General features: G+C 45.7%; 1 protein-coding gene across 7 annotated transcripts in view; it reads left to right on the top strand.

Moving 5' to 3' along the window:
• The window catches only part of ANKRD17 (ankyrin repeat domain 17), a 95,707-nt gene that overhangs the window by 4,734 nt on the left and 67,046 nt on the right, over nt 1-23,927 (top strand). Inside the window, exon 1 of one of the 7 annotated variants that reach the window (XM_087737688.1) lies at nt 16,630-16,716. The exons of the other annotated variants lie outside the window; for them this stretch is intronic. Coding sequence (XP_087593814.1) covers nt 16,684-16,716 — 33 coding nt within the window. The 5' untranslated portion in view covers nt 16,630-16,683. Of the gene's footprint in view, nt 1-16,629; nt 16,717-23,927 lie in introns of those variants that run through there. 7 annotated transcript variants of the gene reach the window in all.

Genomic DNA, 23,927 nt, shown 5'->3' with positions numbered 1-23,927 from the left:
ACAGAAGGGTGTAATTGTATAATAAAAACTGTTTACAAGCTTATTTCAAGTCTTTCAACTTACAGGATGTTTGCTGCTGGCAGTGAAGTTTATAATTGCTTTTCCTAACACCATATCCATATTTTAAGAGTTGCTAAGTTCAGTTTTCTCTGTGAGCAAAAAGTCTCGTGATGATTAGATGTAGATCAGTCTTGGAGTTGTGCGTGTTAATTTCTGTTCTCTCTTTTATTTTTCCTGACTGGTAGAGTTTGTTCCTGGATTCTCATGCGACGTGCGAATTAGCTTTCCTGAACATAATCCTCGATCACGTTAGCTCTACCTGAAAGCGCTGCCCTAGGCAAAGGCTGGTTTTGAGACGTTTTGGCTGTTTCTTAAGCATTCTTGTTTTTACGTGGGCCTTGTAGCTGCTGGAAATGAAAGTTCATTTTTGTTTTTTCAGCTGCAATTGAATTAGTAAGTGAACTGCAGTCATAAGATGAAGTAAATACAGCAACAAAGCACCACCGGTCCTCTAAAACTATTTCATGCAGAAGAAGCTACTCTTAACTTCTTCAGCTTCAGATATAAGGCGTTAATCTGAAAATTTGGGCTTACTGGTGTGATTTCAAGAGCGTCACAGGCACACGGTTGCGATACTTCAATTTTAAAAGGCTTGAACAGCTTAAGTGTTCAAGTAAGCTGTTGATTTGAAACACAGAATTTAGGTTATAAATTTATTTTTTTTTAATTCCAGCCGTCTTAATTAGAATCCTGGAGTGCGGCCCTTGGATTCTGCAGGGCTGCTAAAGAGCCAGTAAGTCTCGCTTGACCGCTGTATGACAGGTCCCCTGAGCTACCATTATTTGCATCTCCTTGTGTCTTCCAATACGGGGCCGAACACGCGAATAACTGGGCTCCGTCCTTGCTAGCGCGTGACATCCTGAAGTACGGTTCAGTCTCGTGTGCTGCCACGTTGTTTACGCTGTAATTCTTTTCTCTCTGGCTACTTTGGCAGTGTTTTGCCTGTACTGTTTTGGTAATTCCCTTTGAAAGAAGAAATAATAGTGAAATCCCTTTGGAAAAAACCAAACTCGTGGAAGACCTCAGGTGATTTTGGCATTTTCCTCATCAGTATAGTTACTGTAATGTATAGCTTGGCATAGCAAGAGTTACCTTACATCAGTTGAACTGATGCGACTGAGAAAACAGCAGGGTCCGTGGCAGCCTTAATTTCCATCCCTAGAGAGAACCTTAAGGTGATGCTTCAGAAACGCCAGTACGTTACGTACTCCCAACGCAAAGCCCGCTCTTTGAGGAAATATTTGAACTGGGTTGGTGCTAAGGGTGAGATTTGTGTTTTCTCTTGCGTGAAGGATATGGCCAGTGTGATGTCATGTATCTGTCAAGAGTTAGCATCCATTAATTGTCTCTGAAGATGAGCAGAATTAGAGATTGCCTGGGAGTGCGTAAAGGATGTGTCTCAAAAACCCCTGAAATGACAGGGCTGTTGGCAGGTGAATCCCGCAGCCGAGTTTCATAGCAGTGAAATCCACTGTAGCTGACCCCAGAAAGCATGAGCCAAAAATGGTCAGCATCCCTTCCTCGTTGTTCCCCAGACTGGGTTCCAGCAAAATCAGTTTGGAAAACGGGAATAACAATGAGGCTGGCTTAGCCATTCCCTGCTAACCGCCTTTCGGTCATTACTGGCATCGCCCTATAGGCGATGACTAGCATATGGCCCCTTATCTCAGGGAGTTACAGGCCCAGAATTCAGATGCTCGTTAGGAGATGGAGAGTACCGTGAACTGGCTGCGGTGGTAAGCAAAGATTAAGTAGTGTCTTTGTGTGCCTGGCAAAGAGTCGAGGTATGCAGAGCTGATAAATGGTGTCTGGTTGCACCGAGTGCATATTTAACAGAAAAACCCCAAACTCTTAAAAGATTTCTTCGTGTGCGCCATGCAATTGAAGTTACTGGTGACTATCTGGGTTTAAAAAGGAGCCCCCTGCATAAAATGGCCTCTACAGAAGGTGGAGTTAGGTATTGTGGCACTATGTGAATTTGTTTACTTCCTCCGCTACTTCTCCAGGAAAGGTCCTGATAAACATAACTCCTGTGTGCAGGCTGGAGCCAAACACCCCATATTTGAAGCTAGTAATTTAGTTCTTTAAAGAGAATGATTTCTCTGGAAGAGATTTAGCTGAGAGTATTTCCTCATCTGTCAACTTTGAAGGCAAATGGGATGATGTATGTTTGGTTTTTTTCCCAATCTGTGTTTTAAAAACAAAACTATTTGTGCTTATTTAGGATATAGCTGGTTTGGAAATTGGGTTTAGGAATTGAAAAATCAATGCTGCAGATCCAAGACGAGTAAGAAGGCTTTGTTTTTGAGGTTAAAGAAACAAGCCCTTTTAACTTTGAGTTAAAAAAAAAATGGCACAGATTTAATATTAGTTTTTTAGCCCATTTGAGGCAGAATCCACGGCTGCCTTGGTAGACATTCTGTTTTGGTTTGGTTTGTTTTTTTTTTTTTTTTCCCTGAAATGATGATGTGCTTCTGCTTTCTTGATATGGCATTTTAGGTGACCGAGTTGGAATAAGATCTTGAAGATACGCTGTATCTGTGGAGCTTCTGTACCTATGGGGAACTTTTTTGTCATGTCAATAACTTGTGATGTTTTGAGGAAGAATACCCATTGTTGGGTGGGGCAGGACTTCATGCTAGCAAATGGTTTGGATGAGGTCCTTTAAGACCTGTACTTAGGGGAGAAAAGTCTTCCTTAACGTGTGGTTAGCCGTGCCAGTGAATGTAAATATGCCTTGGCGTTACTGCGTGAATTCTGGTGGCCTCTATGCAGTCGTCGTGCGGTGTCAACAGGAATATTTGACAAAAAAACATGCTTGACCAAGGAAGGGCAGCATTTCCTCTCTGTTTTCACTAAGCAGTCAGGGCTTTGTGTTAATCAGCACTCAGAGAGGCTATCTGAATATTTGAGATGTTTTTCAGCCACGTTTCCCGCCCCCCATACTCAGACCTAAGCTCATAACTATCTGAAGAGCTGAAGCCACGTGGAGGTGTTACTTACCTGTTGTGTCACCTTATTTTCATATTAGGTAATAGGTGTATACCAGGCTAAAAACCAGCCACGAAACCAAGCATGTTTTTAATACATCTTTGTTTGCGCTTGCAGTATTTCCTTTTAGGCTGAATGTTGTAATTAACGATGACTTTGTTTGTGTTACCCAAAGCAGTTTTTAACAAATTCAGATTACTGGTGTTTGATGTGCAGGTGTTTTTCCTCTGGTGTATTTTAGCTGAATCGTCAAGCTTTAGGAGTATAATGGTATATTCTAGGAAATGAGCTGAAATAAACCTTGATTTTTATCTTTTTCCCCTGCCCCAGCCCTATCTCTTAGGTCTTTGTGGTGTTAATCATCAAGAATGGATAATGTGTCCAAATATGCAGCTGTTGAGATGGTAGAAAGAAGTTTGGAGTGTTAAGAAATATGATGCAATGTCACGATTGAGAATATCAGTTTGGGGTTTTGGCCTCCATTCTCTTCAAGTTCAACTTGAAACAGTCACGAAATTAAGCGTCTGGATTCTTTTTTTTAGGTTAAAATTTAAGGCATGTTTCACACAGTGATACGACTTCTTTCTGCTGCCAAGGAGGCTGCCTCGTATTTGAGCTCAGGTTTGTTTCCCCTTGCCCTAATGAAAGAGGAATGATTGTTTCGAAGCCTGTACGTCTGTCCTTCTTTGCAGGAACTGTTTTGTGGATTACAGCCTCAGCAGAAGGGGAACATCTGAAACCTCTCTCTAGGGCAGGGAGTGGTTCAGAGATAAGAGGAGGAAGGTCGTTCTTATCCTCCCGGTTTTTCCCACGCACAGGAATACAGCGAAACACGGTGCGATAAGCTGGAGGTCCCTAGTACATCTGTGTCTGGCAGGTGTCTGGTGACTTAGGTGTTTTCCTGTCCCTGAGCTTTACCATTTCAAAACCTCAGGTATTTCTTTTTTTGTTCAGTCTTGTCCTGAAATGCTTTGCCAGCGGAATTTTCCTGTTTTATGCTGTTCTGCAGGTGTGAATTGTTCTCCTCCGCAGAACGGTGAAGAATGCTTTAATGAAGTTTAAAATTTCGAGTCATGATGTGACTTAATTTTTTTTTCCTCAAGCACTCAGTGTTATTCAGGCTCCGTGTCAGCGTGGGTACTAATCCCACTGAAGTCGGGGGAATTGGGCTCGTAGGAAGGTTGCAGTGAGCATGCTGCTGCAAAAAAAAAAAAAAAAAAAAAGGGGGCATTCATGGCTCCTCCCAGCCACTTGGGAAATGATTTCGTTGAAAAAAACCTCAGCCACAGAAAAAGCCTGTTTACAGTCGATCTGTTTCTCGATCCGGTTTGTCAGGCGGTCGCGCGAGGGCTTGTGCTGACGCAGCGAAGAGCCAGGAACTCGGGCAGGGAGGAGGGATGAGGACTGCCTTGTTCGGTAGAGCTATTCATTTCAACGCCTGTCAAAGAAACGCTTGCTTTGTCTTTCAGGACTCCAATTGTTACGAATGGTACAGATCTGTGAGAATTTTTACGTCAAAGGGCAAAGCAGTCCTCTTGACGCTTCCTTTGGGTCTTCTATTTGAAAGTGGCTGGAGCAGTCCCGGAAAGATAAATCACGCAGATTTTTTTTTTTTTTTTTTTTTTTTGCGTGCAGCTTTAGAACTTGAAAGCTTCTTGAGGTAAAATCAGCGCTGACTTTTTTTGTCTCTGGCATTTGTTCAGGTTCTTGAAAGCAGCGTATTAAGGATAGGGAGAAAGAGAGGAACGAAGCAATATTATCTTAAAATGTTGCCGCGCTTTTGAGTATCACCATCGCCTCTTTGGCGTCATTTAGCGCAGTGCAGCAAAGGAGTGACTTGGTACACGGACTAGTATATAATAGTCACAAAGCACAATTGTGAGCAGTACGGTAATCGTAATACAAATAACCAAGCTAGTCTGAAGAAAAAGAGCACTTTCAGCGTACCAGGCTGCTAGATAGATGAACATACGCCTTCTGTCCATCTCAGTCGCTAACAGAAGTGAAAGTTGGCATAACAGCAGGCTGGTATTTTTGTGAAGCATCAGCTTGATAAAGGATCTCCTCAGTGATAAATATAGTGGCAAACTTTGTGCTAAACTTTGAAAAAGGGCTTTTCTGAAGCCTGCGTGTGGGGGAAACCTTTATGCTTCTACACCACTTCTGTGTAAAATCACTCTAAACGTACATGCGTCTCTGAGTTGAGGTGGGTTTTTAGAAACATGCTGGTACGTGCGTCAACGCTGGGTTGTGCAAAAACATTTAGGATACGGGATGGCATAATGGGATGAGTTGATCTAGCAGCTTACCGCTGCCAAGAAGGGGGAATCTCTTCCTCTGAGCTCTGCCCAGCTGCGCGTCGACACTGCGGAGGTTTTGGCAGCTCTCTCTGCAGCAGGTCGCCGGGCTGCGATCTGTCTGAAGGGTGGTCAAGTGGGTACAAAGGGGGAGAGAAAGCTGCGTGCAGTTTTTTGTTGGGTTGGTTTTTCTTTTGAGTCTGGAACCGAGGTGTTTTATCAGCTCCGGACATGCCTTGTTCGCCTCCGTGGGACTTGATATACCCCCTTTAGCCGAGCGTTCATGGAACAGCTCTTCCAGGAGCAGGGTTTGTTATGAAATGGATGCAGATGCTCATTCCTCCTGTGCTTTGGAGCTGTTGCGTTCTGTTCTGTCCCGGCATCACGTAGTATGTCAGTGTATGGCCAAAACCTCGGTTAGGTTGCAAATCTCTTTGTCTTCCATAACTTTATCAGTGTTACTGGTTTTGAAGATGTGTGTGAAGTAGTGCCACCTAGTAAGCACTTCCTTGAGCGAATTAGATTTGAAGTAAGGTTAGTAGTAGTCCTCTCAATAAACTTCAATTAAAAACCCCTATTTTTACATCTAAAAAAAAAAAACAACCCCAAAAATATTGTCAAGAAAGGCAGATGTCTGTGGTGGCGGCGGCTTGCGTTGTAATCCAGAGATGGGTGTTGCAGAGTAGGCGGTTTTTCCAAGCCATTGGAATACTCGTTAATAGAAATAACTTGAGCAATTCGTTTTGTAACAGAAGTATTGTGCACAGTCTGGGACATATTTAATTATTTTTTTTAACTCTTTGTGAACTTCCAGTGCATTTATTAGATTTTTGTCGTAATAAAATAGTTCCTGTAGGCTCTGGGTGTATGACTTAATGTAAATGCCAGTGGAGGGGGAGAGGTCCTGCTGTGGGAGGGAGGGTGCACACACGTTGGGTTGAAGGGGGACCTCAGCTGTCAGGGTGGTGAGTTGTCTAGCTATGCTCTTGAAATCCGCTGAAGATTTTTTGGTTTTGGACCGTTGAAAGCCTTTAGCGTTAGTCTTGGGCTAAAATCGGGCTCTTCCTGTGAGTGCATCTTGAATTGAGAAGGGCAAATGTTTGCGAGTTAATTGTTGTGTCTTTCTTCTGGTAGTCTGAGATAAGCTGAACCTGTGATTTTATTTCTGAAGACGCAACAAAGAAGAGAGAGAACGATAGAATCGTTAAGGTTGGAAAAGATCCTTAAGATCATCGAGTCCAACCGCTAACCCAGCACTGCCAAGCCCACCGCTCAACCGCGTCCCTCAGCACCACATCTCCCCGGCTTTTAAATCCCTCCAGGGATGGGGATTCAGCCCCTGCCCTGGGCAGCCTGGGCCAGGGCCTGGCAGCCCTTTCGGGGAAGACGTTTTTCCTAATATCCAACCTAACCCTGCCCTGGTGCAGCTTGAGGCCGTTCCCTCTCGTCCCATCGCTTGTTCCTGGGGAGAAGAGACCGACCCCCCCGGCTCCAGCCTCCTTTCAGGCAGGTGCAGAGTGCGACGGGGAGCAGGAGGTACCGAACTCGTGCGAACAAGCAGCGTTCAGCTACCAAGTATTTCGATCGGGCAGCTGGGTCAGTTACACTGATAGCAAGCACTGTCAGTTCTGCTCTGTGTTCCCCGGTCTGTCTTCATCTCCCAGCTAACTTCAGATGAATCAAGAAGTGAACAACTGTATTGAAAGAATATAGAGAACGCAAAAGTCTCTCGTTGTTTTCATTTAGTTGATGTATTTTTCCATCTTCAGCCTTTTTTACCAGCTTGCTTTCTGTTCAATTCCAGACTTAGTACTGCTGTCAATGAATGGAGCAGGTTTTCTAGCCGGTTTAGTCTGTGAACTGAAAGGCGCCGGCTAAGTAACTCGGATTATTGAGGGCTTTGCAAAAGAAAGAAATGTTAACGCACATTATTATGGGTCCTGCTTGTTTCCATGCCGGTTAGGACAGGTCTCAAAATCTGATATTAGCCAAGTCCAAATTCATTACGAACAGCCTACCTGAATGTAGACCTGTCGAAACAACTCTCTGTTTCATAGCTGGGAAAAGGGAGACGGGAACATCCTGATCCAGCAGATCTGGGTTAGAATTTGATGTGGAAATACTGGATACCAATGTTCACTTAATTGGATTATTATGCATTGAAGAAAACGATGGATTAGGCCACTTAAAAAGGAGGAGGAGACTTTTGTGCTAGAAAGTGGCTTTTTCTGGTTGAAAGTTTCCTAACTCTGTGTGGGGAATATTTGCCCTTAAACTATTGAAGAACTTCCAGTGGCTTACAGCTGTTACCTGCAAAAAGTGCTTAGATTAAAAACATCAGACAACTTCCAATGTATATTCATATAAGCTTAATGACTGAAGAACTGGAAATAAGGCACTAGTCTCCTGCATGGTGCGTTCAGTCCCTTTTATGGTAGCTGAGGTTTGCATCGTTATTTGTTAATGGTGTTCTGCGAGTGCATAGCCAAAATTGCCCAAAATATATTGTGTTACAGCAGGTATAAGAGAAAGCGTCTGTATTTGGGAGCTCGCATACCAGTATTAACCGGGTGAAAATAAAGAGCAACTTCTCCTGAAGTAGGCATGTTCTCCTCCTTGCGTATCAAATAGAGTGCAGAGATAGAGCATATGTTAAATGAGGATGGTTTTGACCTTGTACTCAAATTTTCACATGCTAATGTGAAGCTATCTTGGACTAGTACCTATCCTGGAATTCGAGAGGCGTTAGCGTGAGTGTTGTTGGACTGTATCTGACTCCTCCGTGTGAGAAATTAGTACTCTGTTTAGAGGCTGTTCAGCTGCTGCTTACATTATCCATAGCTTTCCTGTCACTAGTATTTCACATGTGGAACGGGAAAGGATTATGTTTCAATTAGTTTGAAGAAGGATCCTCCCTGTCCCAAATTGTTGTCTTTTCTGAACATGTTCCCCATCTTACTTGTGTTTGGCCCAAAACCAGATTTTCTTCAGTGCGTTGAAAGTTCTTGGGCTGCAGGCTCGGAACGTAGTATTACTCAGTGAAAACGTGGACTACTTGAAGTGGAGAACTTAGAGGAGGTTCTCTTACAGAAAGCTCCCCTTAGACAAAAATATGTGCCAGTAATCTTACACTTGTGATGAAAACCACTTTTAAAATGCTTATGTAATGCTATGTAATTTTGTCTCGCTTTGGCACCTTGGTGTCCGTTCTGTTTGAATTTGCACCGGGCAGTTTCTCCGTAGGAAAATCGCAGGGGCTTCTCCAAGAAGAGAGGCAACGCGCTGGAGAAATGAGGAGGCAGAACCGCAGGAATATATCTTGACACCGTTGCTTTTTAGTGACCTTCTGGTTAGGTTCGTCTTCAGGGCGGTGCTGTGGACGACTAACGATAGTGTCTTTCCTCCTTTTTCCATGCTTAGCTTTGCCTTCCAGAATTGAAATCCGGAATAATAGGGCTGATTCCCCACGTAGTGGGGAAGGAGGCTTTTTGCTGGTTAGAAGGGTTTCTCTCTCTCTGCCACAATGCTGCTTACTTGCTACGCTATAAGACTTTATTTAGATGTTACTTTCATTTAGGCATAGATGAAGGCTTATTTCAGAAATATTTTTGTATTGTGCACCTACCTTCTGTTTAGAGATTGGTGGGGGAAGAATAAGAGGCTGCTCATGGAATTTAAGACTATGAACTTCTGACTCTTGACTCGAGCGTTGCAGCCTCCCTTTAGACAGAGCTAGCTGCTGGCATCCCTTGTCTTGGAGTTCCTGGACAGAGTGCTCTAAGCTGAACGCTTTCGCTTTGACCTTGCGCGTGCTGTCGGTGAATCCTGATAGCTCCCTTCGTTTCCTGGCATTACGTTGCTAACTTTTTTTTCGGTTGGTGGAAGCGATTTGCCTTTTTTTACCGACCCTTGAATGAGAAATCTTCTATGAAACGGTAATGCAGCGTGAATGCTGAAATCCTCCTGCTATTACTGGGAGGAGATAATATCTATTCGAAAAAGGTTCTCTGGATATGGAGTCATCGTCTTCCCTGACCCACCAGAACCTGATATACTTCGTGCAAGCTGCCAAGTATACGTTGCTAGCGTACTGCTTAAGGGAGAGCAGATCCGAGCAGGGTTGTGTGAAGGGAATCGGGCAGCGTTATTCCATCAGACAGGTCGTAACCATCCGAGTCTGTTCTCAGCAGTCAGTCTTTAAACCTTTTTAGTTTTATGCAGTCTTTTAAATTGACATAAAAAGCCCAGGATGTGTTTATCTTGGCACTTTCAGAGGTAGTTAAGTACAGACGCCTTTCAAAGATACTAGTTTCCTTGGAGCTGTGGGAAACCTGGGTCTCAAGAATACCATGTTAAGGCCCCTTAAGGAATAGGATTTCATCCTCTCCAGTGTTATTTGCTTACCAAGATGAATAACGCTGACTGAACAGAAAATGCTGAATGTGGCAGGAGGGTCTTGAATGCCTTGCTGCTGCCCTAGGCCAAGGGAAGAATATGCTGGACAGAAATGGGAGATCCGTCTTAGCAGAAAGCTTGGGTTTTGAGTGGGAAATAATTTTGGACGGTCAAAAAAGCTGTTACGTAGTTGTTACAGAAGAAATACACGTGGATTTGTTACGGAAGCTTCCTTATCTGTGGGAGCCGAGACAAGGGCGGTGTGAGAGTAAGGGTGGGCAGCAAGGATCGTCTTGGCATTGTGAAACTCAGTGGCTGCTCCGCTGCAGTTTTTGGCAGAAAAGTCTGAAATGCTCAGAAGGAGACGCTGAGTTATAAGAATAAAGGAATAAAAAGAAATTAGAATAACAGTCTGTGTTAAAAATGGTAGATTGTATCAGGTTAAAGCCTGTCATCCCTGTGTGCCCCCACCCCCAATAAACAAAACAAAAAAAAAAAAGGAATAAAGTAGATTTCTTGGATTTGGAAATCACTAAAGCACCTACCTGAAGGATGCTGGAAATGCAGTCAGGTTGGCAAGTGCAGAGATGCGATTGCTGTAAGAACTGAGGAAAAAGAAAACAATATACTGTGTGAAAATAGAAAAGGCAGATGAGGGTCATGATTTCAGATGGTTCCTGAGGTTAGGTTTTTGGACTGACTTGATTTTCTGTCATCACTAACCACTGAAGATTAAGGAGTTTGATGAAGCTGAAACAGTAGGTTTAAAGCTCTTTTTTTGGTGTCGACAGAACTAAGGGACTTTACAAAATGCACCAAGTGATAACGGACGCTAACTACTACGAAGTAGCGGTCGTGCTTTTGCAGTATAACAAGATATTGATATTTAAAAAAAAAAAAAAAGATGATATGAGAAGCAGCAGAGAAGAACATGGTTAGTGGCTATCTGAACTAGCTACTGATACGATGGAGTGACGAAAGGTATACGCACAGGTGGGGATGTAGTTCCTAATGAAGGCTGGTAGTTACTACCGCAATTTCACGAGGCAGTGAGCTTATCGGGAATAGCGTGTACCCTTAGGGGTGTCTGTCTGGGGAAACGTTCAGCTCTGACTTAGTTGTAGAGGGTTTTGAAAACCTCTGTATTTACCCTGAGAGCAGATAGGAGGAACTTGGCTCAGTCCAGCAAAATGAATGTGGGCAGGAGTAGCATCGCTCTCCAAAAAAGGAAGAAATGGACCCAACACAAAGCTGAAAGCTAGTATTAGCAGGAGGAGGAGGAGGAGATGTACGTTGGGTGGTAGATAATTGTAGCGTGTCATTTTGAGTTGTTTACCCGCTAGCGTGTCTCCCAATTAAGTTAGGTTTCTTGCCTTTCTTTTTTTCCCCCCCCTGTGCTATCTTGAAGATCATTTTGGTGGCTGCATATTCTTTACTACAGAATAGCTTCAGTAACTGCATCTGTTTTAGAGGGACACCGGCTTCCTAGCGTTACATGAGGTTGTTGCATTTCAAGAGCTGTTTTGGTGATCCACTGCTGCAGCCTTCAAGACAGAGTCAAGAAAGTCCAGACGACGTAAAGTCATCCCTTCAGCGTGTGATGGCTCGCGAAGACGTTGCATTGATTGTTGTCGATTATACTGTAGCTGATTTCTTGTCTTAGCCGTGGTTTTTGCTCTCCCCTTAAGCCGTAATGGGAGTGCTCTCCCAGTACCAATGATGAAGCTCGGTACAGAGTCTATAGTGGGTTGAGTTCCTAGGTACTACACTACCATATCGACCGCCTGACTGCTGCTCGTGTGGATGTGCTGCTCGCCCATGTAGCTTTTCCAAAGGCTGCTTCAAACTTGTGCTTGAAAGACTATCTGAACACTACTTGCACATGGCGTGTTTCTCTAGCACGTAAACCAGTGCTCATGTATCTCACCTTATGATGGTTTTTTGTTTCGTGTTAGAATAGGTAACTTGGTCATTTGAAGGTTTTAATGATGGAATGTTCCCCTTTAAGGATGGAGTGTGCTGATTTCATGGGTATTTCCATCTATATGAAATGACAGTCTTCTCTTTGCAAGTGTGTCCTGTCACATTCAAGATGTTCAAATACATTTCGTTTGCGATATACGCCTCGGTTTGCAAGGTGTTTTATGCGACGGTGCTGGGATTTTTGCCTCTTGGCGCTCTACGCTTAGCGGAAAATCGGAATGTCACAAAACTTGGGCTGGAAACGCACTCTGCTTTTTGGTCTTAACTGTCACAGGAACTTTTTGGTTGTGTCTGAGGTCATCTTGTTAGGACTGTCTGCCTGCTGCTGGCAAGAGAAATACTTGGGAAAGCCATGCTGAAGGGGGTAACTGGGAGATGCTTTGTACTGTATTGAAGGGCTATATTCAACTCTTCTTTTTTTTTTTTTCTCTTCCCCCCCCCCCCCCCCCCATCTCAAAATGATTTGTTTTCTTAGTGATGAATGCGCCTCCTGGTTCTGCTGAGTAAGGTGTTAGCATCCGCGTGGGACACGGTTTCAACAACCCAACCTTGACGCGGAGCTCTGTGACTCTGAAAACACACAAAAAAGTGTGTTTATATGCTTTGGGACGGTTGGTGACCAGTACTGCTTGATCAGCTGTAAATAGATAACAATGTGCTTTTGTGGTATAAAAGTGGGAATTGTCTGATCGGTTGTTAAACGCTTACATTTCTGGATGCCAGAATCTGTCTCGGATCAATTGTTGCAATGCTTGTGTTTCAGGGTGACCTAATCTGACGGTGCCAGTTCAAAACTCACGGTGGCCTGGGAGTCTTTTTAAAAATTGTCCGCTATCTAGCTCTTGAGCATTTATAGCTCCGCTGCGCGCTTCGTTCTGTGTGACCAGCTGTGTTCTGGCGGATGCTTTTATTCTCCCTTTGGTCAAATCATATGCTTTTCGGTTAGTTTTAGTCACCAGTAGCTGTATGGGGAACATAGCGTAGAGTAAACCAACCTCAATTTGCACTCATCCCTGGCTTCGGCTTTCGCCGAATACTGTCTCGGGATTCCCTTTGGTCTGACACGCCTCAGCGTAGCTTGAAATAGGACTCTCTTTTTTTTTTTTTTTTTTCCCCCTGTTTTCAAGCAGTGCTGTGCTAAGTTTGTCTGCTCAAGCTGCACTTCAGATGTTAGCTCTCCCACCTTCCGTGTGGGGAACATAAGGGCTTCTCTGTGTTGGAGGCTTGCAGAGCGTAAGGGACCGTAAGAAGAAAACATGATGGATGTGCGTGACTTGGACGGCTGCTTTGTTTTAAGGTACCGCTTGTTCAGAAGGCTGCTCTTCAGTAGTGGGTGGGGACTGACGCGAGCAGTGACTGGATGATGCCCTTCGGAGTAAGGCAAAATAAAGAGAAGCTTTGAAATGGAAGCTGAGATGTTTGAAAAAGGTAACTTTTTTTTCCTAAAAACAGCCAGTTGAAGTAATCCATAGAGCTGGACTTGAAAGCAGGGAAGAAATGGATTTGTGTTCACCTTTGCAAAACTCCGAGATACATTTCCTGACCTGTGTTTAAAACAGAAAATCGCACCGTAGAAATATGAAAAAAATTAATCGCGGACATCTAAATAGGGTTGTTCGTTTTTTTTTCGGGTTGTTTTTCTGCCCCCGGATACCTCTTTTTATCTCGCAGGAACGGAATGCAAGCCTGCACTAAAGCCTTTACGTTTTACTGAAGATCTCATAGTGGTGTCAAGTAAAATGTTGGGTTGTTGGAATTTGGTATTCCAGGCGATAAATTTTTTTCGAAGTACTAAGTGAAGCAGTGGATATCGTTTGGGCAAAGAATGCTTCTTTCTCAGCCTGCCCCGGAGGGCTGCGGATGCAGGTAGGCCGGGAGAGGGGAGGAGGTGGGGAACACCAGGGGCACGACGGGGCTTGGGGTGTCGGGATTTTGAGCGTGAAAGCAATCAGATGTTGAGGGTGCCTTGCTTTCAGCGGAGTATCTAGCTGGTTAGGTTGTTGGCTGCCCTCCTTGCTCGCACGTAGAACCTGACTCCTTGTGGTGTTTCTGATGGTGAAACGCACCTGGAGGAGCTCTGAATTACGCTTTGCGTTATGGTTTTGCAAATGCAGTTAGGTTGTTGCAGACGGAACTTTCTGCTGTCGTCCGAGTGGGATGGGGAATGGTTCCGCTCTTGAGGTGAGCTTGTTTCTCCTCCTGAAAATCTTGCACTTGTTTTGTAAAAACGGAGAAGATGCTGCTATTCAGTTCGCTTTGTGTGGAACAGACAACTTCTTTTGGTCCTGTGTTACGCTGTGTTTCCATTTGAAAATGCTTTCAGTGCTGTCATGTGTAAAGTATCTTAATCTTAGCACGAAGTTGTGTGTTTTATCCTTTTTCTGTGTGTGTGTGTGTGATATAAGGTATTTGTTAATTCTTTCCGATGCTCAGAAGTCTGAATAACCAGCCTTTTGAGACACGAAAGTTAGGTGGGAGGTGGTGGCTGGTTTTTTTTCTTTTTTTGTTGTTATTTTTATATAAAGGAATCCTGCAAGTTGGCAGGGGTAGCTTTGTACTTGGGCTAACACGTCTGTATAATTGTTAGGTTGCAAGGGCACGGGATCAGTTGCAAGGGGCCGCTAAGGATATGAGAAATGCTGACCTAAACGCACTAGTCAGGAGGAACCCTGGAATTCTGTCCTGTGAATCTTTGCGCGGACGAGAGTTTCCTATGGAAAGTAGGCTGCGATGCGTAGATGCCTGTCTGATTCACGTCCCTCAAGGCAGCTCAGGCTTCTACGAATCTTCTTGACTATCTGACTTGAGATTGCTGAGCTGTCGCTTCCATAGGTACGCGCGCCCAATAAATTCTGATAGGGAGTCGGAAAGGCATGACTAGAAGTGATCCCGCAGCAAACACGGTTAAGACAAACCTAAGTGGCTTGAAGTCTATGGTAAATGTTGGCAAGTGTTGTCTCGTCCTCAGAGGTAACCTTCTATAAGGACCAGTCATTGGATTTTTCTTTCTATATTGTTTAGAGCTTAAAAAAAAAAAATAAATCAAAAAACAAAACAAAAAACCCCAAACTGGCTGAATAGCAGACAAAATAGCAGTGGCTGGATTTATCAGTTAACTCCTCCAGTATAGTACCTCTGAAGGGAAACCCGACCGGCTGAACAAGCCAAGTTCAGTAAGGTATTTGATGAATAGCCTAAAAATTCTTCCGTGACGTGAATTATGTAGGACATACTTAGTTCCGACAACAGGCTCAAGGCAAGTTATACAGCGTCAACGATGAATAGCCCGTAGAGGAGGTGCTCCTTGAATGAATTCTAGAAAAACAGTGTGGAATCTGGGATGTCCCCTAAAGTGGAAGGGTAGTATGGAGTGCCTGAGCAGGTGTGCCGTGTGTGTGAAATGAGGGACTTTGGTAGGCGAGTAGGATATATTTCCCATTTTGGGGGGCTAAAGAACAGAATTTTTGGCAGAAGAAGATAGCTGTGCCTAAAATTGAGGCTGATCAACTAGAAATTCTCTTCGTGTTGTTAGTAGTCGGCCCGGTCAGCTGTCTAAAACCAGTTAAGAACATTATTGCTGTTATTGGAGTATTGGTTACAATTGCAGTATTTCTTTGGAAAAAGGTGATGTTGATGAAAAGAAATGATTGCTACTAGGATTTCTTCAAGTCAAAATGTGAATTGTAATTCCTTTGGCCGTTAGACCCTTCTGTGCTCTGCTAGAATGAGTTCATGAGAGAGGAGGTTTTCTTGTGGGCTCGACAAGATTTATTATGCTGTATGTTTTTGAATTGGAAAATTAAATATTTTGAGAGCTGCAGATATGATGGCTGAATGATTTTTGACCTGCTCTGTGCAGAATGGGTATCGCTGTCACCTAGTGTTTGAAGGAGTGTGTAAAATGTCATGTCCAAGTTATCCCTGGATGATTTGGGTGAAACAGCGGAGGAGCGTGGAGACGACGATGGTTCTCCAGAGCACCTTGCGGAGACCTGGCTTCGCACGGTCCGTACCTTTGTTACTGGAGTCGCAGGCTGCTTCTGGATTTCTTGCCACCCTGCATGGCCCTGGAGCAGCGGAAGGGAAAAGGACGGGGTGGTTGGAAATGCAGCAGTTGGGCAGCGCTTGAAGGCGGGTTAGCTGGTTTTGGGAGGTTTTGCTGTGGTGGGAAGCCGGGTCACGGCATAGGAAAAAAATGTGGGTCGTGCTGTAGATGAGCTTAATCTAAGGGTTGGGTTTTTCTTTACGTTTTTGAGGAGTGTGCTTGGTTATCACGAGTGGTGGGGATGGGACGGCAATGAAGAGACTCGAGGAACACCTCCTGAAGTGGGTTTGGGGACTTGGTTGGGCCAGACGGGGCTGTCGCTGCCGGGGCGGCCCGACGGGTTGGCCGGGCCCGCTGAGCGCGGGGAGAGCGGCGGGGGGACCCCTGGATGGCTGGAGGGGGCCTGGGAAGCTGCGGGTGATGGTTTTGCGGGCGAGCTGGGGGCTCGGGGTCGTGCTGGAGCCGCGGGCGGCGGAGGGGGGAGGCGAGGAGAAGCAGCGAATTCGTGGCTGAGGAAGGGCGGGGAAATGCATTATGAAAAAGACTTTTCTTCCTTTATTTTTTTTAGTAAATCGTCCGGCGCTTCGTGGGGGCGCGGAGCAGAAGCAGCCCGGCGGAGGCGCTGGCCCGGGCCGCGGCGGGGCGGCCCCCGCGGCGGGGGGAGCGGGTGGGAGCGCTGCCCCGGGGCCGCCGCCCCCCCGCGCCGGGGTGGTAGGTGCCCGCCCTGCGCGGGGTGGAACAGTCCATTTCCTCTTCCCGTGCTGACAGCGGGGGGGGGGAGCGAGCGTGCTGCTGCCGGGCGGCCGGCAGCCCGTCCGTCCGTCCGTCCGTCCCGGCGACGGCGGGGGGGCGGGAGGGAGGGAGCGGGGCATGGCCGGGCGGTGAGGCAGGGCGGAGGCGGCGGCCGCCGCGATGGAGGCGTACGTGTTGGAGGACATCCTGGAGGTAGGGGCGGGAGAGGGCCGCAGAACAAAGGGGCGCGCCGGGTCGGCGGGGGGGAGGCGGCGGCCGAGCCCCGGGGAAGCGCCGGGGCCTGGCGGGGAGCCCGGCCGCCCTCCCGCCGCAGGGCAGGCGGGCCGCTGCGGCCCCGCGGCCGGCCGGGGCTTGGCCTCGGCCGCAGAGGCACGGCGGGGCCTAGGTCGGAGCGCGGGGCCGCCGCGGCGGCCGCCCCCCGCGCCTCTGGGGCCTGCGCCCGGCCCGGGCGGCGGCACTCGGCGTCGGGAGCGCTTGGGGGGCGCAGCCGCCGTTACTGGGGGGCTGCCGCGGAGGAGGGAGGCCTCCCGCGCCTCGCCGAGCGCTGCACGGCCGGCCGGGGGGTTGCGGAGTCCCCGTGCCTGCCTGGGGCTGACATTGCAGCAAGATCGCTATAGCTTTCAGCCCTTCTGCAGAACGACCGGCTGTCATAACTCTGCTTTTTTTCCTTTTTTTTTTTTGCCAGGGTTCCTGTTTCTTGCACTGAGTATGTGCTAGGCCTCTATAATTTCTCTTACTGTGTTTCCAGTCGTCTTAAGTACAGTCTGCTTTTACTCCCTCTGCAGAAGTAGGGCCTGCGTTATGAAATAAATGACATTTTCACTTCTTGCGAAGGAAACTTGAAAATGTTATTTCAGCCCAATGAGGAGAGGCCTGCCTAGGATTTGTAAAGTGAACCTTCTGTTCAAAGCGACACAGATCCGTATTCCAGATTATATTAGTTGTAGTAGTTCAAGGAAATATCTTCTTTTTTTCTTGCTGTTCCTGTGGTCTTGCTGGTTTTGCAAGCGAAAACATGATTTCATTGCCAGATGACTTCAAAGTATTTGCGTGTATTCTTTATGGTAACAAGAAGCTGCTACCTTATTAGCCTCTCACAAAATTTAAGCAAAACAGTGCTTTCGGCGGTGGTTGCCCTGTAGTTTTTTTCCTTAACGGCCGTACTTACGTTGCTCTAACATTTTAAATCGATAAAAACACTTAGTGTTGGTGTTAACTTCCTTGTGAACCTTGGAACTGTTTAGCATAATGACATCCAGCATGTTAACCCAACTGCTCGGTTTGTGCGTAAGAAACTGGTACAGATGTACGAACAAGACATTTTTACCAGTATCTGTCTGTGCGGTTGGGTTTCTGTGGTGAGGTAGGAAGACCAGAAGTGAACTGGGCTTTCTGCCATCAGACAAATACTTCAGTACTTCACTTGTCTCATTGAGTACCGAAAGCTTTTTCTGTTTGTTTGTTCTTTAAGTACAATTGTCATGTGCGACTTCACAGTATGCCAAATTAATAAAATACTTGGTATTTATTAATAGTCTTGTTTGGAAAGGCAGTTAGCAAATTAATTTTGTGTAGCGGTGTATTGGGTTTGTACATGCGAACTGAAGATTTATATCTTGCTTCTCAGAGTGGGATGCGGTGACTTTTCTTTTGATAATTTCATCACACATTCTCTTGTTGGTCGTGACACCAACTGTTTCCACGTAAAACGTCTTCAAAGATCAAGTATGGCTTGTCTGACTTAAGGTATGTGTAAACTGTGACTGAATCAGTTGTTCACGAATCTCTGAAATATTCTGGTAGCAGTGGAGGCTGTTCATCGTGTCTTAGCGCATCGGTGGAAGCAATGTAATTGTCTTGTGTTGCCAGTATGGGTCCAGAAGTAAGATTTGGTTCCCTTGAAACTTGTTTCCCTTGTAACTTTGACCAGTGTGTTCACGGGGTGTGTTTTATTTTCCCATTTTAGGGCTTCTTTTTCTGCTGTGGAGCTCTTCCTGATGGTCATTCAAAGACGGCAGCGTGAAGATTGAGAGAACTGCTCTTGCTTAGGCGGCAGAATCTGTCTGGTCTCTCTTTTATTGGACAGACTTGGTACTGCTTAGTATTTAGTTAAATTTGGAGGGCTCAGTCCTTGCCTTCTCGTAAAATCTTCAAGAATGTTTTCGCCTCTAGGTTGGTTATAAATGAAAATGAAAAAAGGGCATTTTTCTGTAGTGTGCTAGTTAGGTTGAGTTAGTGTAGAGACCGAGGTTCACACTGAGGTCTTTACCGCAAGAAGCGAGTGGGTTCTTCTGGGGCAACAATAAGTTCTGAGTTAAAAAGGTAGATAGTAATCAAGTAATTCATAGTGGACACGTTCTGGCTTGCCCTGGTGTGAAGGCTGCTTCCTTGGGGAGAGGAAGAAACAAGATTAAGTAGAAGCGTGGTCTCTGCTTGTTTCGTTACTGAAGTGGCAGGACTCTGTTAGAAATAATTTTTCCCAATACTTCTTTCCTGTCAGAGGATAAAACAAAAATAACTCTTCAGCAACTTCAGTGCAAATGCAGGTGGAAATGGTCATTGGCCTAGAGGGTTTTGTGCGGTGTCCTGGCTGCCGTGCGCATAGGCCACCTTCAGAGAAGGTGTACTGACCGCAGAACTTGACCTGGCTTGGCTGCTGTCGGCTGAAGAGGAACATTGTCGTGTCTCCGTTGCTTAAATCGGGCGTTGCAAGTGCTGTGTGGGAACAGAGTAAAGTTGAAGTACCGTGGGGTTAATCTGCAGTTAGCTTCTGCTCATTTGGCTCTTCTGATAGGTGTATCTTGGCCATCCTTCTTTGTGGATGTGTGACCGAACTGACAACAAGGCTTATTTTGTTGGTATAACTTTGCAGTTTTTGGCTCGTGTGTGCTGCTGAAGGAATAATCGTGCTACGGGAGACCTTACTGCGGTATTCAGAGAGAGGCATAAACCCGTAGTTGTGTTTTTAATGCTTGAGTTAGTCAAGAGAAATGTTTTCTCGGTTGGGAGGAGGTTGGGTTTGTCCTGACAGACGAGGATGTGGTCTGCACATCTGGCAGCACAGAAAACCGCTTCGGAAGCTTATGACAGTAGAGGGGTAAATTTATAATCCCTGTCTAGATTTGAGACTTTTCAAGAGAAGCCACCATGTGTTCTGACCTTCAGGTTCTTTGACAGCTTGTTTGTGCTTGACTTAAGAGAATCGGACTGGAGTATAACGCAAGCCCACACGTGGCAGTTTCTTTACGTCCTTAGTAAGTGCATTTAAAAAAAACCCAACAACTATAACTTTCTAGCTTGAGGTAAATATCTTTCACCTACCTTGAACTGAAACTGAAAATCATAGTGAACAAACCTTCATTTCTTATTGCGATAGTGGGAGTATATCCTAACTGCAGAAGTTTTAATTTTGTACTGGAGTCATGGGGATGTTGTAATAACCCCTAAGATCCTCCCTCGGTCGCTTTGCGTGTAGCTGCCACCGGTGTCGGTAAGAGGCGAGGTGCTACGGCAGGATCATCCCTTATACCTCCAGTAGCCTGGTCGAGCCGCAGCGAGGACAGCGGAGCGCGGTTTACACGGTGACCAAAAGCTTTATATAGAGCAGAGAGTACCCTGCTTGAGGACGCGGGTGCTTGATGAAGGCAAGGAGGAGCAGTCGTGAGATAGAAGAGTCAGGCCTATAACGCGTGCTCCGATATCAGGGAGGCCTCTGCAATGCAATTTCTTTTTCACAAGCCAAGGCTTTTAATATTTATAAACCTTGCAGTCTCCTGGTCTGAAGATGAAAATCAGGGTTATACTACAGTATTTCTGTTTTGGGCATGAGTAGCTTTCCCATGTTCCAGCTCTTAAGTAGGCTGATCCTTTCCCTCTCTTCTTTCTCATGGTTTCTCTTGATCACCTTGTCTGCTTTACTTTCTACCTCTTTGCCCGGCTTTTTTCAGAGTTTGCCTCTATGAAGTCAGCATTGGCTACTGATGCGCTCCAGCATCTCCTAGTGATTTGTGGCAGTCGTTCGTACGTTGCCTGTCAGAGCGACTTCTTCTTCATGTGTTATTTCCAAGTAAGTTGGAGCACTGCTGTAGTATTCCTTTTATTACCGCATCGTTGCTGAGTCTGGGCCGCACCTAGTCCCAGCCCCAGGGGATGAATATTGGAAGTTTGTCTTCCTGACTGGGTCCAAGGTAGCAGGATTTCTAAGGTTTACTCTTCAGAAATATTGAGGTAATGTTAACAAGAGGACCCCCGCTTCAATGCTGTGAGGTCGTTCCCCACAATGATGTTTAAAAGCTTCAGCTGAAGCTGGTGGCAAAGCGGCAAGAATGCCGTATGGAGCGCCGTAAGTACAGCGAGAGCTGGATTCCTCCGTGCTGCGGTGCTCTGAAGATGCGCTGTTGTCTGATAGTCTGAAGGAGAAAGGAACTTTTTATCCGGATGCGTGTTCTGCTGAAGAGTAGGTACTGCCGTACGTTTTGTTAGTCGTTTGCATCTGGTCGGCGCACTTGTGTCAGTCAATAGCTAGCTGGTCGTGGCATAGTTTGCCCGAACTTCAACAAAAGCAGATGGTTTTGGTTGCTGTTTCAGGGTGTGGGACTGAATTGTTCCGAGGTGAACTCATGTTCCAGGAGCAATCTGGGCCAGCGAGAACTGAACGTAGCTGAACGTGCCTTGTCTGAAGGATTGTTCAGGGAGGACAACTGGCCTGAGGGAAAGCAAGCTGAACGTGCGAACAGAAGAGGCTAAAACTCGTCTTATATTCAGGAGGTGGCACTGAGACCCTTGGTGATGTGGAGTGGAAAGACCCGGACGCTAGAACTTGAACCACATCCTTGTTTGGCTGGTAGTATCACATGGCTTTTAGGAAATTTTAGAGGAAAAATGCTTTGGTTTGCCCCTCTCCTGAATCAGCTGGAGAAAAGAGGGGCTTTCTGAGCTTACTGGCAGAGATATTTATGCAGCTTACTGATCTGCTGTGCAGCTCTTTACGTAGCGAGAAACTCGGTGCTGCCGGCTTCTTCCCGTGGCTGGGTGGAGCTGACAGAATGGTGTCAGCCTGGCCGAGCGGCAGCGGTGGCAGTCGCCTGGGCCCTGCTAGCTTGTGTGCTTGCAGCTTCCCCAAGGCGAGTGCAAACTCGAATGAAGCTGCCTGGCCGGCTCCCAAGGGCTCTTTCTGCATCCTTGCCTAGTGCTTTCAAACAAACCGCAGGAAGGGGATTCCCCTTCCCTTGCAACTGCTCTGCCCCTAACGCTGCCGCCGCTGCTCATCGCCCCTGTGGTGCGAGGCAGAGAGCTCGGAACACGTGTGCGTGTTGAGTCTCCCAGAAAAGCAAATCCTACCTTGGATTGCTGTTATTTTCCCCCTCCCAGTTAGTTTGGTAAGCCTGTTTTGCAGGGCAAGGAGCTCACTTTGCAGCTGCTGGATCTGGGTTTCCTTGTGTGACAGGCAAGAAGTAAAAGCTGGTAGATGTGATTTCTTTGGGTCTTAAGCTGTTCCTCCTTGACGTGCAGGAAGAGATTACAAGCGTGATGGTATAATTGGACACCGTTCTTGTTAGTTATGCTTTATTGCCTTACCTTTTTCGGTAATGGTTTGTTCTTGGTACAGTAATATGAAAATGCAATTATTCTGTGAGAAACCGTTAAGGCATTAAGTAACGTGGTACTTGGGTAACTGCTGTTTAAAAGGTCAATGTTATTCAGTGGTTGTGACTGCCAGTGAGTGTCTTGGTAATTGGGATAACTTAACCAAGGCCTGGAGTAGCAGGTGGGATCAGGTGGTCTGCAGAGGTCTCTTCCAGCCCAGGCTCTTCTGTCTTTCAAGCTGTTCCTTCAAATCAGGTACTTCATCAAAAACAATACGAGAAGCGAGAGAGACGTTGCAGACAGGTGAGTTGATTTAGACTTTTTTTTTTTCTCCCCCCCCCCCATACGTCCTGTCTTTAAACTTAGGTAGACGTGCGTAAAAAGCTTCTTTTCATGGTTAAGGTCCCCTTTTTCCTGCATGTGCGTAAAATCTCTTCAGATCTTTGCGTTGCTGGAATTTGCTGGCTGTGTTGGCTGATAGGAAGTCACATGCTCTGAAGCTGTAACCCACACTCAAAACAAGCTGTTACACGGCCTCAGCAGCGAAATCGTGAGAGAAGGAAATCTCCGTAAGTGGCTAGTAGAAATAGTGGTTCTCCGACCTCTCTTGCTGCGCGGTTCTTGCACGGTTTCTTCAGTTTCATTACACTTAAAGCAGCAACGTTCCCGCTAGTAGGTGAGGGCCTTGAACGTCTTAGATCTTGTTTTAGGAAGAAATGCGTTATTCCTGTCTCGCGTTGTGGACGAGCGCGTTGTAACAGGAAAAGGAACGTGTCCTCGCAGTTTTCCCTGTGATCTGCGTATAGCTGGACGTCGCTTGTGCTCAAGGGAGGGAAGGAGAGGAAGCGAGCTGTGATGCAGCTTGTCCCACCAAGAAGCTGATGCTGGAGCTATGTTCGTGTCAACATTGAATAAACACGCTAAAATGTCTGCGTGGAACAGATGTGATCAGAAGCATTGAGGAGAGAGTAGAAATCAAAATTGTGGTAGTGATTTGAAGGAAATTGGCATGTGATTTTTATATCTAGCATGCAAAGCAAATAGTTAAAAGGAAGGACTCCACTTAAAACTGCTGCCTTTGCCCTTGAACCTTGGTTTATTTTTTTTTTTAATAGGAGCTCTTTTTGATCAGAGGGAAAGAAGACGTATTTGGATTTAGTCAAATACTTGTGCGTTGCTTTAGCTACCTTCACAAGTCTGTTAATTTACCATATGTAAAAACGGGTCAAATCTGTTCAATATGCAGAAGCTTTCAGTTGGGTGTGCCAAATAGAGAAGAAAAAAAAAAAAATTTAAGTCATTTGTTAGGTATGCCTAACAGTCGTTTGTATTGAAGGAAGAATTCAGTGGCTATCAAGCTTGTCAGAATTTTAACCAAATGAGTTGAAATTAATAAAAAGAATTCCCTCTGTGCTCGGTTCCCCAGGCGGTAACAATAGGAATTCTCATCGGATACTGAACTCGGCTGTCTCCTACTGCAACTTTATCCTCTCACTTCTTGTCAGAAGAGAAGATTGGTAAACTAGGCCATAGCGGTTCCTTTATTGAAAAAAAGGTAAATGCCAAAAAAGGAAAGGCAATCCGCATTACGTTCCAGTTGGTTCCGTTGCACTTTTTTGTTGGGCATCTCTAAGTGTGGCTGGCTGTTTGGGACAGTTGCGGAGCTATTTCTCCATTGAACTTTATAGGGCAAGAATAAATACCAATAAACAAAACTGGAATGACTCGAAATAATTTCCAAGCTCTTGACCTAACTAGTCATATCTTCTCAAATTACTTTTGGTTAACTTCGTAAGCATCTCTACGTAATACTTTGA

The sequence above is a fragment of the Nipponia nippon genome, unplaced genomic scaffold, assembly GCF_047370975.1.
Source record: "Nipponia nippon isolate SJK-2023a ecotype South Korea unplaced genomic scaffold, ASM4737097v1 scaffold_6, whole genome shotgun sequence".
Taxonomy (NCBI): Eukaryota; Metazoa; Chordata; class Aves; order Pelecaniformes; family Threskiornithidae; genus Nipponia; species Nipponia nippon.
This window is presented reverse-complemented; position numbering and strand designations above follow the sequence as displayed.